The sequence below is a fragment of the Euprymna scolopes genome, chromosome 5, assembly GCF_053919585.1.
Source record: "Euprymna scolopes isolate OS-2025 chromosome 5, ASM5391958v1, whole genome shotgun sequence".
NCBI lineage: Eukaryota > Metazoa > Mollusca > Cephalopoda > Sepiida > Sepiolidae > Euprymna > Euprymna scolopes.
Window position 1 is genome coordinate 21,360,558 of NC_136486.1, and position 21,617 is coordinate 21,382,174.

A 21,617-nucleotide genomic window follows, 5' to 3' on the forward strand; every position below is an offset into this window, starting at 1 on the left:
AAGATTTATAAAAAGAAAAAAAAAACAAAACAAAAAAAAACAAAAAACGGAACGCTTGAGAATGCTCTCATAAGGTAAATATACATTTCTTTTTAACGAAATAAAACCTCTTATATCGTTTAACTTTTTAAAGAAATTTTAATATATGTGTGCGCGTGTGTGTGTGTTTGTGCGTGTGTGCGTGTTTGCGCGCGCACACGCGTGTGTCTGTGTCTGTGTGTGTCTCTGTGTGTGTGTGGTTCCGTGACTGTTACTCACTTGACATTTGATGTCACAATAAGTGTATGTTTGACACCCGGAGCAAATTTCGAACTGGTCGCATCTGAAAAAATAGGAAAATAAATAATTTGATGATATTTATAAGATGACGAACTTTCATTTACAGGTGATGAGTTAAATTCTTGGTGAAAGAAGAAAAATAAGATTAACTGATGCAATATATCTAAAAGAGAAATAGGTCACAAAATGAGTGCAACCTACTCCATTGGGTTAAGCAAAAATATCAGTTCTAATTCCCATAAAAAAGCACAAGTAGAAGGCTGGAGAACACAAGGGCCGAGATCCTAGAAAATGCCCCAAAATCAAAATATACAGTTCGAAAGATTATATTTTTGTTGTTGGAATCCTTTGAGACGAGTTATTTATTCATTAAGTTGTTGTTGTTTCACCACGTTTCGGCAAACTCATCCTCTGGCCTTCTTCGAGTGAAGATAGCGGTTTCAATCCTACCTAAAGCAGACCAGAGGTTTAGTTGGCTAAAACGTGGTGAGACGACAACTATGGAAGGCAGTAATTACTGGATATACAGTTACGAGACTCAGCATTCCTATTACATCGCGGTTCATCACCTGAAGAAGGCCAGAGAATGAGTTCGCCGAAATGTGGTGAAACAGCAACCATGAAGACGAGGATAGCAGTCCGCAAATAAATAAGTCCGAAAGATGTAAATAATAACAATATCTCTTCTAATAAGGTCAATATGTGCCAGTCCCTTGGTTTGAAAAATGATTTTGGCAGTCTTCACTTTAAAGTAACCCACAAAAATAAACCCAAGATACCTAAAAAATCTGTATTGTGCTAAAATTGGTAAGTAAACACCGAGCATTTATTCAGTTATCTATCTATCTATCTATCTATCTATCTATCTATCTAACTAACTAACTAGCTAGCTAGCCGGGTAAATTCAATAAGATTGAATCGTGGAAAACAGTAAGTTGAGCGGGTGTGCGGGTGCAGAAGAGGTCAAGGGGTCATGCTGTGACATGAATCAAACTTTATGACCGATCAAGTTGCACTGGAAAGTATCCAAATGGGATCCGAAAGTGACGTATCGGAGGCTCCGGTTTGAATGAGCTGGGTTAATTTTAGTGAGTTGAGTTTTGAGACGCCAAAGAAACAAGTCTCCCCATAAGGAGGCGACGGTTTCAAAATGGATGCAGAGAAACCACAAGCCAAAGATCGTCATTTACTCCAGTTCTGCCGTGACGAAATGCCTGTGTGTGAATAAAGAATGTATATAAAAATATACAGCGTCTTGTGTCTATCTAAGATATTTAGGACTCCAGTTAACAACATCAGTTAAATAAATGAGTTAATACACAAATAGATAAGCGACACGCGCTTTTTAATAAAATTATAATTAAAGGATACATTTAAAACGACGATAAAAAAATGTGACAAAGTTTTTTTTAGTTCGTAAGAGTTATATCATCTTTTGCTCATTTGACCAACTTAGACATGCTAAACATTTGACCCACTTAAACATGCTAAACATTTGACCCACTTAAACATGCTAAACATTTAACCCGCTTAAACATGCTAAAAATTTGACCCACTTAAACATGCTAAACATTTAACCCACTTAAACATGCTAAACATTTGACCCACTTAAACATGCTAAACATTTAACCCACTTAAACATGCTAAACATTTAACCCACTTAAACATGCTAAACACTTGACCCACTCAAACATGCTAAACATTTAACCCACTTAAACATGCTAAACATTTAACCCGCTTAAACATGCTAAAAATTTGACCCACTTAAACATGCTAAACATTTGACCCACTCAAACATGCTAAACATTTAACCCACTTAAACATGCTAAATATTTGACCCACTTAAACATGCTAAACACTTGACCCACTCAAACATGCTAAACATTTAACCCACTTAAACATGCTAAATATTTGACCCACTTAAACATGCTAAAAATTTGACCCACTTAAACATGCTAAACATTTGACCCACTTAAACATGCTAAACACTTGACCCACTCAAACATGCTAAACATTTAACCCACTTAAACATGCTAAACATTTAACCCGCTTAAACATGCTAAAAATTTGACCCACTTAAACATGCTAAACACTTGACCCACTCAAACATGCTAAACATTTAACCCACTTAAACATGCTAAATATTTGACCCACTTAAACATGCTAAACATTTGACCCACTCAAACATGCTAAACATTTAACCCACTTAAACATGCTAAACACTTGACCCACTCAAACATGCTAAACACTTGACCCACTCAAACATGATAAACGCCAAAGTCCGTTTCAAATAAATGGAGTAACATTCTTTGGCTGATGATAATACGCAAAAGAGGTTAATAAAAATAATCACTCTGATTCATTTGTAACAAGAGTAAGCACTAGTTTTACACACACACGCAACCACCACCACCACCACCACCACCACCACCACCACCACCACCACCACCACCAAAACCAACAACAACAACAGTAAAATGTAAATCGATGCAATTATACTGATAATAATCACACAAAACATAAACTTACCCTATTCGCCATAAGTATATTTTCATAGAACTAGGAAAATCTACTGGTGTACTGGGTACCGTTGAAGTAAATATACTGAAAAAATATATACGTAATATACGATACTACTTTATACATAAAATAGTTATTATACAGGTATAACCATAATAAAGATGGAATTTTCAACCCCATAACAAATAATAGTAAACACTTGTAAAATAAAATTGATTCATCGTAATTTTTGCTGTATTCTTAAAAAGAAATATTATAAAAAATCTCTTTTTTTTACTCTCCATAAAAACCGTAAATTTTACAAAAAAATTATCGATAAAGCTAAAAATGTGAAAAATGGAAGCCAATCTTATGTCTACATATTTTGACGTAAACATTGAAAGCAACGCGATTTTTATAAATTCTGCCAAAAATCAAATAATTGATCAATTTCGTTAATTTTTTAATAGACTTATTTAAAAAAAAAAGCTGAAGTATGTACGAGGGGCCGTCAATAAGTTTCCATATTTTTTCGTATGGGCACTTTTATTGATAGTACACACACGAAACTCTAGTCCCCTTCGAAGTAATCTCCTCCGGCTGCTGTACCATTCCAACAACTTCTGAAAGGCTCCATGGAAGTCCACATGTGTAAGCCCGTCTATGACCCTCGTCACAGCCTTTTTCATCTCCTCATTGTCTCATAACGTCAGCTTTTAAGGTTTTCCGACGGTCCTTATCTATGAAATTCTTTATTTGGCCAATCAACTATGGTGTTCTGACTTCTTTACTCTTCCCACACCTCACATCATCCCTCACAAACTCCCTACCTTCCTTGAATCTTTTAATTAAATATTAAATATACATGATTCAAATTTTCATGGCAGGTGCTCGTCTGAACTCCAATCTCTGGTCCCCCCTCGCCAATCTTTCACGAAAAACACCCGTCTAGCCGAATCCACTGTGAAAAATTTTCCCCACTCTTTATCTGTGCCTAAATCAAAACGTGGATTCCATGAACAAAGCTTTTTTCTTAGAACTGCACGCCTGTGGAACTCTGTTCCATCTGCCTGCTTCCCACCGGACTACAACTTGGATGTGTTCAAGTCCAATGTTAACAAATTCCTAATGAACCGCCCCCTTAAGTAAACACTTCATCAAATCTCCACACTAACGTAATGTACTTGCAATAACCCTTATTGCTGAGAGGCTTCCGGCCTTGATAAGTGGTGATCTCTGTGTAAAAAAAAAAAAAAAAATTACATGGCCCTGCAGTGCAGCATGATACCATCACCCACGAATTCCAAAGCAACTTAAGACTAAAAGCAAAAAAACAAAAAAAAAAAACAAAAAAAAACATTATCAACTATATGGTTGTATGTTAAATTTCCAGGTTGGAATAGATGTTAACACAACCTAACTGAAAAGCACTTGTACAGCGAAACAGTCTGTATTTGGATGACTACATATATGTATATAGTCATATGGACAAGAGTCGTTCCAAAAGTAAAGTCTCCTATTTTCTTTTCAGAAAAAAGAACTTATTTGTTACTTATTTGCCGCGTTATTTGACCAAGAAGAAATTGGAATTATCACCCACTAACAGTAGCCGCCGTTTGCATACCGAAGAAGTGCTCCCCAAATGACTTTTAAACAACAAAAAAAATTCTTATAAAATAATACAAGAAGTGTTTTTAGTGCTTATGTATTTTTGGTACCGCGCTATTTTTAAATAGTTTTTCAGGTTAAATTCAAGTTTCACGATATCTTTTTTTTATATTAAATTCTTAGGTGGAAGCACGAAATAGTTACAAAACATTCTCTCTTCTCCATGTTAAGAATAACTTTCGAAAGAATAACGTTATTATTTCAGCGCGCTACCAAAAATACATAAGTATCGTGTTTTCTTTCTTTGTTTCGTAATAACACAAGAATTGTTTAAACTAAATTAATTCTTCTGAATAAAATATTTGCTTTCTTTGATAATACACAAGTGTTTTCTTTCTTTTTTTTTTTTTGTTCCATAATAACAATAAATTTTGGCATCGTCCCATCACTAATAATAACGCAAGAAGTGTTAAACGGAAGTATTTTTTAAAAATGAATATATGGTTTCGTTTTCCGTGCTTTGACTCCGTGACTCAGTGACTCCGTGATCAAGTTTAGTTTTTTTTAAACAAGAGTAAACAAGTAAAAATAATTTTAAAAAATATTATGGGGGTGCGTACTCGCCTTTATACACAATATCTCCTTCAAGAACGGTTATAAAATGTGTTTTCAATTGATATTTATTCAATAATGGACCAGTTTTTTTACCTAGCAAAAATGAAGGCGTTTTCCGGGTACGAGTTTTCCGGGCACCGTGTATGCGACAAAAGAGCACTTTCTTTTAATTTTTATTTTATTTCGGACTATTAGTCTCATCTTATCTTTTTTATTGGTGCACAACGTTTCGGCCAACTTCCTCTGGCCTTCGTCAGGTGGTAACCGCGACGGATAGGAACTTCGAATCTCCTAACTGCATTCTCAGCCATCACTGCCATCCGTAGTTGTTGTCGTCTCACCACATTTTTGACCAATTACCTCTGGCACGCTTTGGGTGGGATTGAAACCGCTATCTTCAGACAATGTTCATCTGGAACCGTAGAGATTCAACGTCTCTATCAACTGCGCCACGGCGATCAAGGTTGGATTCTTTGATCTTATAAATCCACATTTATTTATTATCTGATCTTCCATAGTCGGGTCCGTACCGATAGCAGTATCAGAATTTTTGTAGGAATTTTTGACACCCCTAACACGAAACTGCGAATACAATATAAAAATCTCGTAATTTCTCTGTTAAAAGTGGGTTATTTATTTTCTTTATGGATTATACTTCCAAAATAAACTATTACAGTTGTTTTAAAAGTAATAAAAATATTTTTATTTTTTTTTTAAAACAGTAATGAATTTTCCGAACTCAATATTTTTCAATTTTTAAACTCAATATTTTTAAATTTTTAAATTTTAAAAATCTATCAAAATTGATTCTATTTTTACGATATTTTCAGAGTCAATGTGAAATTTTATGTTCTTTCCAATAAACCGAATATAATATTTTAGACAAACGTTTTTTTTAAATTCACGCCCCCCCATTTTTACGCCCCCCCCATTTTCACGCCCCCCCCATTTTGAAATGTCTATTAAAAAGTAAATAATTAATTTATGTTTAATAGGTTTATATATCACAAATTGAAGAGAAAAGGTCAATAAATAATATATTCAAATTTAAAACAAAAAAAAAAATCAGTTTTTTAGAAATTTACCTGTAAAGTCCGAAGTTTAAAACCTTTTTAAAAAAAAAAAACACATTGTTTTGTTTTTTTTTTTTTTTTAAATAAAACCTTGGTCCTTACTCCTTTAATTGAAAAAAAAAATTAGGGCTTGAATTACATTTTTCGAGGAGTTATAAGCTTGGAAAGATGGGGTGGAATTATTCACTATTTTCACGAAATTTCTGACACTGCTACCGTACCGATTGGTATATATATATATATATATATATATATATATATATATATATATTATTCCTTATTGGAATTTTTTTTTTTTTTTTCAATAAGGAATAATATATATATATATAGCACTTTCTTTTGTTTTCCAAAATATAACTCCAGTGCTTTTGAAAATTACGTGATTTAAATGAGTACACATTATCTAGTCTTTTGGCAAATAACAGCGTAGTATATGTTCTGTTTCTTTTCTTTATTAAAACTGAAAATGTCAATTAATAAATAATTTTATTTGGATCTGTGCTGTTTGTTCATTTGAACACTTGTGCAGTTTACGGGCCGTGCTGAAAAAAAATGCGTGGTCTATTTTTTTAATATTTTATTATATTATGGTGACTGAGAACTCTAATTAAGATTAGCATAGACAAATGAAAGGCACAGTGACAAGGATGACCATAGACCGCCTCCTCACTTTTTGATTGGCCTTGTGCCTAATTTTGTGTTGTTCAACAAAGACTTATGAACATAATATCGAACTCCTAACAGATCGATGGAAAAGCGTTCACGTTGCGATTACTGTCAAATAATACTTACTATTTACTATTACTTGTGAATTCAACTAAAGAAATATTTTGAAGCTAGCAAAAAAAAAAATAAATAAATAAATAAAAAAATAAAAAAATGAATAAAAATAAATAAGTAAATAAATAATAAAATAAAAAATAAATAAATAAAATAAATAAAACAAGCGATGTCCATAAGCTCAAAAAATGACGCGTGTAAATAAATAAAATAGCTTCTAAATATTTATTAATTATTAATAATTACAACTTTAAAAATTATTTCGCTGTCACTAACCCCCTGATTAGTTTCATTTGTCTTATAAAAAATAACGACTACTCTGGGCGTGATTAGAACCTGTTCATTTTACGTTTAACTTGTTTTTTTTTCGGGGGGGGGGGGTAATGTAAAAAAACGTATTATATCATTTTTGATAATGTTTGATCAACTAAAACTACACACTGTAGGATGAGGCTAAAGGGCGTGTGATTAAAGCTTTTCTTAAGCTTATTGGTCATTTAAAGAAGCTGAAATATCGGTCAACTCAGTAATGCATGGTTTTACTTTGACCTTTTCGGCGTTGACCTTTTCGATTTTACCTTTTTTATACATAGAAACGACCTATTATGGATTGGTTTGCATTTAATTCTCTGCTTTGCTGGTGATATTCAAAATTTAAGGTTTAAGGTTTAAGAACAACAACAACGACGACGACGACGACGATGATGATGATAATGATGATGATGCGCAGCAATGACGGCGACCATACTTTAATAAAAAATGTTCTGACGTTCTTCTATAATCTTCTATCCAAAACACCCATTTGTATTATGCGCGAAATATCATAACATGGTGTCACACACAAATTATTCTTTGTATTATATCAATATGAATGTTCAAAATTATCAAACTATAAACGACGTAAATGAGACCGGAATATTAATTGCAGGCCATTTTTCTTTTACAAGGGAGTCACCACTTATCGAGGCCCGAAGGCCACTCGAGGATAAGGGTTAATGAAGGTAAGGTGGTAGTGTAGTAATCGTTAATGGTGTACATTGGGTAGAATTTGGATTATTTAAGGAGATGGCTCGACAAGAACTTGTTTGCATTGGACTTGAAGACTACCATATTGTAATCGACCGGGAAGCAAGCTAGTGTAACAGTGTTCTACATGCGGGCAGTTCTGGGAAAGAAGCTTTGTTCATAGAATCTGCGTTTAGATTTAGGCACAGATAGAGAGTGGAGGAAAATGTTGATAGTGGTTGTAGCTAGTTGAGTGTTTTGAGAAAGTTTGGCAAGAGGGGACCTTAGACTGAAACTCAGACGAGCACTTACCATGAAAATAACGATAGAGCAGAGACAGGCTCGGAACGCTTCTGTGGGAAAGAGGCTGTACAGAAAAGAAAAGGGCATCATCTAGTAGGTTTCGAAGCCGGTTTTGAATTCTATCAAGGCAAGATAGGGCGCACCGAGCAGTTCCTGCCAGATGTGGCAACAGTACTTCATCTTAGGACGTCATATGTTCAGCAGGGTAACCCCCTCCCCCCAAACTAGGCTTCTTAGGCCATCATCTAGAAAAACCCTCACACTAAAACTAAATTGGACTAAGACCTTAAATAGAATTGTGATGAAATATTATTAGAAGAGTGCTTCTCTAAGATAGTATGGCCAGTAATAAACTTGATGGAATTACAAAAGTGTCGAGGATAGAAGAAATAACTAAATCTGTATACAGAAAATATTGTAACTTACGACAATCAGACTCTTTCCACAGAAACAATCGTTAGACGTATTAATGAACATCGCATGACAAAAGAAGATATTGATATTTTCAGATTGTTAGACGAGAAGCTTAGAACAGTCACCGAACTTGAGATTTGTCAATAGGAAAAGACTTAAATATGTATATCAAAGTGAATGAAGTCTTGCCATTTTTACTAGAAATTAATTTAGTACAACGTAATAAAGTTTATTAAAGCTGCTGTAAATACTGTGCCGAAGCTGCTCGGAATAAAAAAGATGGAAAAAAGTAAAGAAGGAATTCTGATGGCGGAAACGTTTAAATAATAAAAAAACTTAGAAAGGATTTAAGCAAAGTATAAGTTGCTGGAAATAGCAAACTCAAAAGTCAGATTGTCGATAAAAAAAAAAAACAAAAACAAACTAATCCATAAATTTGACGCCAAATAGATTTTACGTATATAACTGAAGAACTAAAACAGGATATCACATGATAAAACTGTCAAAATTTCACGTTACAATGTTCAACGTTACAATGTTAAACATTACAGTGTTAAACGCTACAGTGTTAAACGCTACATTGTTAAACGTTACAATGTTAAACGCTACAGTGACAGAATTGAGCAGTACTGGCAGAACGGACTGTTCGAGAATAACCAGAAATTTCTTTTTAATCAATTAGAAGAGACTGAAAGATGGAAAGATGTTATACTTGATGCTGACTAATCTTGTGTATTCTGGAAAGATATCTGGCAAAAGGGAGTAAAACACCAAGATGATGCAGAATGAATATAAAAAATATTGAAAAAAGGAGGTGTCCTCTAGAATAGAGAGACAAATGAACATAACAGTCACTCTTGAGATACTTAAGGTGAAGATTAAAAAGTTTTCAGATTGAAAAGTGCCTAATGGAGTCGATGGATAATAATTTTAAAAGTCTTCCAGCTTCTTGCAACAATGCTAAATGACTGTTTCATGACAAGTAGCTTCTCCAAGTGTCTGTCAAAAGGCTCTACAGACTTGATCATAAAATATTAGACAAAGTGGGTGAAATGAAAATCTTTAGACCAATCACTTGTCTCTCAGTTATGTGGAAACCGAGCTACCGAGCCCATGACAAAGTTAGATATTCGTTTGCAGTTTTTTGGCTTATGCATAGCACACCTCATTGTGGTCTAATTCATAAAATGTGCATATATTCCAATGGAGGACCTGGGCGACTTTGTTGTGTCTCCATTTTTTATATTGAGGTTGAGCTAGCATAAGGCGGTGATTCTGCAGTTTTGTTTGATCTAGTGTTTGATGGACTTAGTGCGAGTGGCTTGTCCCTGGACTGGCATTAAAAGTGTTCTCAGTAGATATTTTAAGATCATTACTGACCAACAATTTTACGTTCTCCTTGTCTCTAAATTTAGTATTATTAAAGAATATACCGTAGTTTCTTTCCAAATTATTTTCAGAAATATATCTAGTTACACTCTGTTTGTCTATATTTACTACATTTTTAATACTAAATAAGTCTCGGTCATCTTTATTTCTAGGTGGATACACTCGATCTACATCTCATTTCTAAGCATCTACGTGCTTTTGTGTCTAAACGTTTTGATTCATTTACATTCTAGTCAAGTATATCAGTGGTATACTTGACTAGAATGCAAATGAGTTTCAACATCAATATAAACAATGGAGGCACAACAAAGTCATTCAGGTCCTCAATTGGAATACATGCAGATTTTATGAATTAAACCACAATGAGGTGTGGTATGTATGAGCCAAACCAGAATTGGCACAGGAAAACGACAATGTCAAAATTCTTTGGGACAGGCGCATGCAAACTGATAAGGTCCTTGAACATTGCAAACCTGACACATTTTTTTTAAACAAAAATTAAAAAGACATAACCTGCCACTTCAATATCAGAGTACAAGAGAAAGAACATGAAAAAAAAAAAACATGAAAAACTTCCAAGATTTGAAATGGGAATTCGACTATAGAAATGTACGGAAATTAAGGGGATTCCCATTGTAGTTGGAACGCTTGGAACCATAATGAAAAGCACCATAAGTCGTTTAAACAGCTTGACAAGACAATTTCTTTTCCAATGATAATAATAATAATAATAATAATAATAATAATAATAATAATAATAATAATAATAATAATAATAATAATAATAATTTGGAATCAGAGAGAAGGCCGGGAAAATACAACGAATAACAATAATAAAAACGGATGAAATCCCAAGGAAAATCCTTACACACGGAAACCAATCTTCATAAACCGCGGTTGGATGTTGCAATAAGAAAAAATACTGGTCACAGAGAACCAAGAAAACGGAAACCGCAAAGTACTAACCCCCTAAAAATGGTAGCCTCTATATTGTATGGTGCCACACGAAAGAGATGTGAAGGACCGAGGGAGAAGAACAGTAATCAAACCTCGACTTGAAGAGTGTGAAGAAAACTAAGGCCTTGGGGAAGCTTTTTGCCGTCCAAACCCCAAGGAATACCAACGGGCGATGCTAGCTAGAAATCAATATTTTGCGGCTATTTAGATAATGTGATATCACCTGCGCTGGTTATCGGGATAGTTGGAGAGCACTAGAAATCCCGGGAGACTTGTTGCCACTCAGACTCCAGGAAACACCACAAGTTATTGCCAGTGAGCGATTGCTGGTGATGGCCTGTCTAAGAACTTCCAGCGAGTGAATATATTAGTAATATGTGTTTATCCAGAGTTTACTTCATGAAAAGACAAAAATAAAGAAAAATCTGTATGATGTACGTAACCGTGGCTGAAAATAAATATCGCACACCAAAACTTATGTAGATTGATCGAGTAGTTTTATTTTTTAAAAATGAAAATCAAATTTTATGGCTGAACTACAAACGACGATCTCACGACGCCGTCTTGGAATCAGAATGAAGGAGATAATTAGAAATCGAGATTTTAGAAAGCCGTTTTTAACATGGGGAGTGGGAGGCATTGAAAAACTCAAACTCGTTTCCAAATAATTTTCTTTATAAAAATAAAACTGATTGAACAATTTACGTGATTTTTGGTGTACGATATTTTCTTTTCCTACTTGTACGCACATCATAAATAGTTTTTAATTTGTATGGAAAGAATACTGGAAAAGCGAATAATAATAATAATAATAATAATAATAATAATAATAATAATAATAATAATAATACCCCATCCCCCATTACCACATCACTGCCCCCCAAAAAAAAGAGTGAGACCGAATAGCCAAGTAGTTATGAAGGAAAGAAAGACCGAGTGACCACTAACCAGTGCTCCACCATATAAGTGCGAAGAGAACTGGGACCTTGGGGAGACTTAGTGCCACTCAAATTCCAGTAAAAACCAATGGCCGCTGCCAACGAGAAATCAATGGCAAGCAGCTGTTGCGATAGTGCAAACTTATTCGCAAATGTTACCGAAAGAGATGGAGAGTACTGGAAAATCTGGGGAGACTTGTTGTCACTCAGCTTCCAGGGAACACCACAGGCTGTATTCAATGAGATCTTTGATGACCTGGGTGAAAGTTCCTTGTGAGCCAATAATAATAATAATAATAATAATAATAATAATAATAATAATAATAATAATAATAATCTTATAAACTGACCCCCCAAGACACCAATCTCGGCTGATACTACACAAAATAGTTTTGGTCAAAAAAGATAGAAGGACTAAGGAGGAGAGTACTAATCAGGCATCTACTGGATGAGTGAAAATGCTACTTGGACCTCACGGAGACTTATTGCCATCCAAATTCGAGTGAAAACCTATGCTTGTTGCCAACGAGGAATGAATGGAGAACGGCTGTTGCGATAATGCAAATTCAATTGCAAAGATTAATGAGAGAGGTAAAGAATACTGGAAATCTGAAGAGACCTGTTGGCACTCAGATTCCAGGAAAGCAGCACTGGTTACTGTTAATGGGATACCACTGATAATGATTTATGTGAAAACTTCTAGTGAGTAAATTAATCAATTAATGAAATACGCACTTAGAAAATATACTTAGTAAGCTATTATACACCCTTCATAAACTAATAAATGCAAAGCTCATGTACTTGAATGAAAGAACCCAGAAAAGCATTCAAAACTCACCGCACTTTTCTATAAAAAAGAAAAGAAGGGGGAGAAAAGGACGAGTAAGTATTATAGTTCCTATTTCCTTTCCTCCGCACGAGGACAGAGTTAGACACAAGGTCGGTTTTTTATTTGGGGAAAATCGAGCTCCTCACAAAAAAGCACTCTGGATAGAAATAACAAAAATTTGCCGCAGTCTAGAAGGAGTTCAGAAAAGGTGAAGTGTAGTATCAGAACAGATACTACACTTTGTTCTTAGCTAAATTATAGTTGCCTAGAAATCAAGTCATTCAAAATATGGGGGCTGATTACTGCCGTCAAAAGCAAAGCCTTATAAACCATTCGAAGAGCAGCGTCAGCGAAACTGAGATAACATAAAGGCAAGAAAATAAAACTAAGAAGAGAAGCTACTACACAGACGATTTATAAGGCAAACAGCTTCAACTATCTACTTTCTCACTTTAATAAATTAAATCAGTTTTCTCAGACACAATAAATACTGCGTACAATTACTTTTACAATTAGGTATCAACCTTGACTTGATATTTTCTTAATATTTGTAAATATTAAGATTTTTTTACTGAACGTTTTTTATTTGGATTAAGTCCATGATTGTTGCGTATAGCTAAACCCCCACCACTGCCCCCACCTGCCCTTTCTATGAACTCTCCGAAAAAGGAGGAAGACTGGCTGTATGAAAAGACATGGCGCTCAATAAATCTGCTATTACTACCTAACTCCGTGTCGTCTTCACTCTGATATTAACCCGTGGACGTAACATGGTGGCAGCGGTGTTTATGGAATTAATGACATCCAAGGAGACCGACAAATCATCAAAAAACGTGTAAGCAGTATTACTTTTGGTTTTAACTTCTACTATGTTTTTCTTTTATTAGTCGGTCGCTCCAGTAATGACGCCTCGTGGTCCCGGCAGTCTGTCATTTTTATGATCGTTATTATTGATATCGAGTTGCTGTCGCAAGTGATTCTTGCCAAAACTTTTTTTTTCCTGCCTCTTTGCATTAATTAACGTTTAATGTCCACCGAAGAGAATATGACTGCTGCAAATGATACCGTGTCATTGACTAACGATATGTCCGGCTTACACATAAGGCCACCAGAGCGACTCGTATTTAGTGGGGATAAGGCAGACTCGTGGAAAATATTCCATAAACGATGGTCCAACTACTCGTTATTGACACGTCTGGACCATAAACCACGAGAAATTCAGGTTGCCCTTCTGGAGAACTGTTTGGACGATGACGCCATGAAAATATACCAGGGCATGCAGTTCGACACCCGGAGACTGAGCGCACTGTAGATGACATACTACAAGCTCTGGAGGAGTATTCCGTCGGAATTCTCAACGAAACATAGAGATTTGCGTTCCGTCAGAGGAAACAGGGTGAGGGAGAGGCTTTCGACAAGTTCTACAATGATTTAAGGGTACTGTCGAAGATTTGCAATTTCTGTACCCGATGCAGTGACTCACTTCTGCGGGACCAAATTGTAGAAGGTGTACGTGACCAATTAACCAAGCAGGAGCTACTGAAGATGCAGCACCTGACTCTACAGAAGAGTGTTGACATATGCAGAGCGGCTGAAATGGCCTCAACCCACAGCCAAGGAATGGGACTGGATACAGCCCAGGTAATGAGAGTATATGAAACCAGTCAAAGAAAGGAACCCGTCTCCAAAAGAGAATGCTAATTCTGCGGCTACGCACACGTGCCAAAGCGCAAAAGATGCCCAGCCCATGGCAAATTATGCCATGCATGTAATGAGAAAGGACATTTCGAATCCAAATGTCCCAACAAAGACAGAAGGACGCGAAAACAGAGACAGAGCACACGGATGTATGGAAGCAAGAAACGTATTGCACCCCCACCACGGGTAAACCAACTTGATACATCCTCAACAGAAGAGGATGAAGAATACACCCACTGGGTAAATGCGATAAAACACCAGAAAACAAAACAGGCAAAAGATGCCAAGTGCCTTATGCTTTTGAACAAGAAAGAAATTATTTTCCAGATTGACACAGAGGCATCCATTAATACTATCCCTGAAAGGTTTGCAAAAAGGATGCAACCATACAAAGGGGTTTTGTCAATGTGAAATGGGTCTTTGATGAAGCCACTTGGTGTATGCCAAAGAAAGATAAAAAAAAAAAAAAACCCCAAAACGCAGCAAACCTACTCAGTGAAATTTGTAGTGTTTAGGGATGGAGATGATTGCCAGCCACTGCTTGGCCTGCGGGCAAGCGTACAAATGGGCCTTGTGGAAATAAAGAGTAAGAACTTCCTCCATGTCGCAGCAGTCAACATAGAGGAAAGCTACAAGGAAGTATTCGATGATCAACTGGGTAAGCTGACGGGCGTTTGCACTCTCCAGCTCAAGCCAGATGCAATACCAACTATAATGCCAAATCGGAGAGTCCCTATAGCTATACTCTCTGAACTGAAGAAGGAGTTAAGTAGACTGACCACATTAGGAGTGGTCAGACCAGTAGATAAACCCACTCCATGGGTTAGCCAACTTGTCATAACAAGAAAAAAACGGGACAATGAGAATATGCTTGGATCCTCATGAGCTCAACAAAGCACTCATGCGAGAGCACTACACCATACCAATTCTCGAGGACGTCCTTCATGACATGAGAGATGCAAAAGTATTCACAAAAGTGGACCTCTCATCAGGATATTGGCACGTTGAGTTCGATGATGCATCCAGTGACTTGACCACCTTTCAGACATGTTTTGGCCGATATTGTTTGCGTCGGTTACCATTTGGCCTGAACTCTTCAGCCGAGATATTCCAAAGAAAGCTGAATGAACAATTCCAGTGCATGCATGGAGTTGTTATCATTGCAGATGACTTAGTAATCTATGGGAAAGATCAAGAAGAACATGACAGACGTCTCCACAAGCTACTCCAGAAATGCCAAACAATAGGAGTTAAACTCAACCCAGAAAAACTGGAGACCGGACTAGACGCGATCACTTTCATGGGGCATCGCATCACTAAAGACGGCATTGGAGTCGACCCAGAAAAAGTAAGGGCTATCACTGACATGCCAGCACCAGGAAGCATTTGGACTTTCCACAGATTCCTAGGCGAACTACATAGGGAAGTTTATTCCCAATCTGGCAACAGTCACAAAACCCCTCTAGAATCTGACTAAAAAAGATGTTCCGTGGTCATGGTCAGATTCCCAACAAGCAGCTTTCGACACTGTCAAAGAAGCAATTGTGAACTCACCCGTTCTTACATACTACGACCCCCACAAGGAGCTGATTCTCGAGAATGATGCATGTGAGTACGGGTTAGGAGCAGCGCTAATGCAGGTGGACAAACCAATTGCATTTGCAAGTAGATCCCTATCAGATGCCGAACAAAGATATGCACAAATTGAGAAGGAGATGCTGGCAGTTGTATACGGCCTAGAGAAATTTCACCATTACACACATGGAAGAGAAGTAGTAGTTTTGACTGACCACAAGCCGCTTGTCTCAATCAGCAAAAAGCCCTTATCGAAGGCACCAAAATGGCTGCAGAACTTCCTGCTACGGGCGCAGCAATACAACTACACACTACGTTATAAACCAGGGAAAGATATCTCATTAGCAGATACGCTGTCGCGAGCACCAACAAGCAAGCCAGAGTTGGAAGAAATAATGTCAGTGAATAATCTGACAATGCAGCCGATACAAGACCACAGGCTCGCAGAGATTCGCCATAAGACAGTTGAGGACTTCAAAATGAGAGCACTGGCAGAAGTAATCGTTAAGGGGTGGTCGCATAATAAGGAAAGTTTACCCAACTCTGTCAAACTGTTTTTTTATTACAGAGATGAACTCGCGGTACAAGATGGGCTAGTACTGCGAGGACAAAGAATATCATACCACGTGCTATGCGGAGTGAAATGAAACAAAAAGCACATGCCGGCCACCTCGGCATAAATACATGTCTGCGACGAGCGAGAGATCTCATATTTTGGCCAGGAATGTCTAAAGAGATTAGACAATACATCGAAGCCTGTGGCACCTGTGCAACCTATGCAGACCGCCAGCCAGCAGAAGCACAGATCATAGCACCAGTGCCGGAAAGACCTTGGCAACAAGTAGCAGCAAACCTTCTATCATGGGGAGGGAACAACTATCTGATCACAGTAGACAGACATAGCAATTTCTTTGAAATTGACAAACTGGATACGCCCACATCAGAAGTCATGATTGAATGCATGAAAGCGCATTTTGCACGCCATGGAATTCCAGAGGTGCTGACATCCGACAATGGTTCTCAATTTTCGTCTTATGCATTCCGAAGGTTTGCAAGTAAATGGCTATTCATACACGATACAATATCGCCAGGCAACACCCAAGCAAATGGTGCTGCCGAAGCAGCAGTAAAAATCACCAAACACCTCTTCCGAAAATGCAAAGCGTCAGGAGAAGATCCATTCCTGGAACTGTTGAACATACGCAACGCACCAACTGAAGGACTAAGTACCAGCCCAGCACAAAGACTCTTTGGTAGAAGGACAAGATCAACAGTACCAACTGTCGAGTTAAAGCTCAAGCCACTTTACCCACATTCAACTGATGAAGCATGGAGGAAATAGGAAAGGAGGATTAGGCACCATAAGACGGGTAAAGAGCTAAAAGGCCTCAACGTGGGTGATAATGTTCGAGTCCAGCCACCCAGTCCCTACACAAGAGAGTGGAGGGAAGCAAAGGTCCGAAAACGAATGACTGGTAGGTCCTATGAAGTGGAAGCAAGAGACGGACAACGATACCGCCGAAACAGGCGATTCCTGCGCAAAACGCCTGAGTCAAAACATTCCTTCCTAGGACACCATCAAACAACACACACAGCTGATGATCACCCTCAGTCTCAAATACAGCCTGACAATCCCATATCACAAAGAGAAAGGATTGCACAGGAAAATGAGCCGACTGACGAAAACGTTTGTGTAAGGAATGACAGCCAACAAGTGACCACACGCTCAGGACGCATTATTCGAAAACCTGCATGCTACAACGAATAAACAATTCACCCTCCCCCGTGTGGCCATTTAAAACCCTGTCCCTATCCCTTTGCCCCTTAGAGGAAAACAAAATAAATAAACACCCTCCCCAACGGGCGGAGATGTTGCGTATAGCTAAACCCTCACCACTGCCCCCACATGCCCTTTCTATGAACTCTCCGAAAAAGGAGGAAGACTGGCTGTATGAAAAAACATGGCGCTCATTAAAGCTGCTATTACATCCTAACTCCGTGTCGTCTTCACTCTGATATTAACCCGTGGACGTAACAATGATAGTATTTATTATTGATGTGAATTTTCATCTTGGGATGCGGAAGAAATTAAGGGTGATATAAGTGTATGTATGTGTTGTATAAGTACGCATAGAATACGAAATAAATTAAGGGTGATACAGTTGTGTGTTTGCGCGTGTAATCTACACTATTATATTAAAGGAACTATGTGTGGGTGTGTGTGTGTGTGTGTGTGTGTGTGTGTGTGTGAGAGAGAGAGAGAGAGAGAGAGAGAGAGAGAGAGAGAGAGAGAGAGAGTTTTATGGAGTGTTAAACGTCTGAGCCATTTTTTAAAAAGATTTCACACAAATGTACTTTGTGTTCTTGGCAATGTTCTTGGATAGGTTTTGTACCGGAATGTCTTCGATAAGTATCGCAAATCGATCATCGAAAAATTTGATTAAAGAAGGAATAGGCGATTTTGACTAGAGTACAGTCTAACATCACAAATGCATTTTGAAGTTTTATCACCGCACAAGCAGAAAGGCCCCTCCTATAAATCAACAGCAGGTGCTTTGATATGACAGGGGCGCGCTCGAAATTAATGTTAATAATAATGATAATGATAATACTTGACTTTTGCATTTTGAACTTAAATTTAAGCCGTTATATACAAAATAAAATCTCATAAAATCAACCGTAGGATCCCTACAATGCAATGTAAACTCCAATGTATGGTAAAGTAAGTCACTGCGGAGGGGCATGTGAAGCTTCCTTCTAGTGTACCGCGATGAGTTTCCAACTTTAGCAGGCAAGTAATAAATTTGATTGATTTCGATGACAATAAAAATATGGGAGAGTGAAACATTTGTTGATTATCATTCAATCCCGGAAACGTTCGGTCTCCCTGATAGTATATATATATATATATATATATATATATATATATATATATATATATATATATATATATATATATATGTGTGTGTGTGTGTGTGTGTGTGTGTGTGTGTGTGTGTGTGTGAAAGAGAGAGAGTAAGAAAAAGGAAAAGGAAGGGAAGGGAGAGATACATAGATAAAGAGAGGGAGGGAGGGAAGATGGAGGAAGAGAAAGAAACAAATAAAGATAGATAGATAGATAGATAGATAGAGAGAGAGAGAGAGAGAGAGAGAGAGAGAGAGAGAGAGAGAGAGAGAGAGAGAGAGAGAGAGAGAGAGTATAGGCGAGCGAAGATGAGTGCATGTTGTTGGGCGTGGTGGAAATAAAAACGAGAAGATTAGTTTAAATTTTAAATCCTTAAGCAAAGATTAATTAGTGACAGATAGATTAAATGAATAGCAAATTAATGTACTTTAGGTGTGTGTGTGTGTGTGTGCGTGTGTGCGCGCGTGTGTGTGTGTGCGCGCGCGTGTGTGTGTGTATGTGTGTGCGTGTGTGTGTGTGTGCGTGTGTGTGCGTGTGTGTGTTCGGATACTTATACACGAAAATAGATCGACACAATTGCTTACAGATTAACAAAGTTGAATAAGAAGTATTTATAATAATCAGTAGACAACTTTATTTTTCTTCTCGTTTTTCTTTTTTTTTTCCATTGTGTTCAAATGAGTTTTCGAATGGCGCTTTTGTGCTAAGTTTGTTTGTCGAGGAAATAAGACAATATTGCAAAACAGAACTATTTTTTGTATGCAAATAAAAAAGTAACTGAATTAAAAAAAAACTATAACAAATAATAGTAAATTAATTAAATGTCCTTTTTCAAACGTAATATGCAAATTAGTTAACGTTGCGATTGATACAAGCAACTTATAATCAAACATAGTGCGTCTATTGCTTGAAAGTGAATTGTTTTTATTGCCAGTCCCAACTTTCGTATTTATTAATTTAGGTAATTTGGGAATAATTTTCAGAAACGGTGGTTAATTTATATCCTTCGACGTTCGAATGTAAATTAAAAGATTTAAATTGGCACACAGAATAAAATTTCGAACGAGAATTAAAATTTATAGGTAAATATCAAGTACTAGCAGTCAAACTCGACTTTGCCCGGGATTGAATGGTGATCAACGAATATTTCACCCTTTAATATTTTACTATCATCGAAATCGATGAAGTCATCCGTTTTTCAAATCGATTAATTGCCCGCTCTTGTTGGAGGGCCAACCGTGATGCAGCGGGAGGAAGTTTCACATGTCTCCCAATAGGGACTTAGTCCATAATACATTATAATTTACATTGCACTGTAGAGAACCTACTGCTGATTTTATAAAATTATTTTATATAATAGTTCGAATAAAAATTTAAAATGCAGAAGCCGAGTATCATCGTTCAATTGTGCTCGAACCAAAAACGTTTATTTTCAACGCGCCTCTGTCATATCAAAGAAGGTACTGTTTATTTTATATGCCGTGCCTTTCTGCTTTTACAGTAATAAAACTTCTCAAATATACTTGTGATGTTAGGCTGTTTTAGGCGTTAACTTTAGTCAAAATCGGCTGTTCTCTTGTTCATTAGATTAAAAAAAATATCGATATTTATCGAAGACATTCCGATAAAAAAAACCTTCTTAAGAACACTGCCAGACATATAAAGTACATATTTGTGAATTTTTTAAAAATCTGCCCAGCTGTTTTGGTGTCCGTAGAGAACAAACTTACAGACACACACAGTTCTTTTTATATAATAGTACAGATAGAGATCATTGTTAATTTGTGTTCGTAAACTAAAGAAAAGCAGCAGTTTTTACTTAAGCTAAAATTATATAACTTAACTAATAACTGAGGTGCTAAGTAGTTTCCGCGACTTTTCAACCCCGCAGATCAACGATCTCAACCAAACTCCGCCTACGAGACCGCCCCCGTCCAGAAAAGTTAACGTAAATTTCTTTGGTGCATAAGGACTTACCTGGCGAAACAGAAGTGACATCTCTTACGAATTTGCGTTTTTGTTAAGACGTGCGCGTAAGGGAGACAGCGTAGGATTTCGTCGCCCGGTTTTCGTGCCATGGGAAGATGTGTTGCCGGATGGTGCTCAGCACGAATACAAACATGGCGACAATTCAATACACGTCACGATAACTACCTCATTATGACTTTTTTGCTTCTTTTTTTTTGTTTGTTTTGTTTAGTGTTGTTGTATCCAGTTTCACCAACACAAGCTTACAGATTAAAAAGCGGACACGACGAGATTTATTCAATCCGAACTGTGCTTCATTAAAGGAGAGACAGTGAAATATTCTATCGATTTTCCCATTTGATCGACCATCTCATCAGTCATTACTCATCATGATCCGTCACCCAAAAAAGCTTTCTTTGTCTGCCCGTCTTTAGAAGCAGACGAATAGCATGACGGTGAGCACCGCTAACTGTCGGTTTAATCCTGGCTCGAGGTAGTTGCTAGTCTAGCCGCACTGATGAGCTGTGATACAGCGAAACAGTAGTACTGTATGTGGATGACTATATGTATATATATATGTATATACACACACATATATATATATATATATATATATATATATATATATATATAATAGTGATAGAACGAATGCAAAATTTTTACCGATTCTGTTCTAAATTCCCGATTCCGATACAAGTACTGATTCCGATTCTTTTAAAACTTCTAAACATTAAATCAGGGATTTGATGCCTTTTAAAAATGTTGAAATGACTCTACAAGCC

At 36.9% G+C, this 21,617-nt stretch overlaps 1 protein-coding gene across 2 annotated transcripts in view; it reads right to left on the bottom strand.

Moving 5' to 3' along the window:
- LOC145276731 (histone-lysine N-methyltransferase SMYD3-like) overlaps window positions 1-21,050 on the bottom strand; it is a 69,739-nt gene extending 48,689 nt beyond the window's left edge. Inside the window, exons 1-2 of one of the 2 annotated variants that reach the window (XM_080127954.1) lie at window positions 20,845-21,050; window positions 259-322 (exon numbers count right to left, since the gene is read on the bottom strand). In XM_080127954.1, the coding sequence (XP_079984080.1) occupies window positions 259-322; window positions 20,845-20,945 (165 nt within the window). In that variant the 5' untranslated portion in view covers window positions 20,946-21,050. The remainder of the gene's footprint in view (window positions 1-258; window positions 323-20,844) is intronic. The other variant, XM_080127955.1, reaches the window with a different exon arrangement.
- Between the last annotated feature and the right edge of the window lie 567 nt (window positions 21,051-21,617).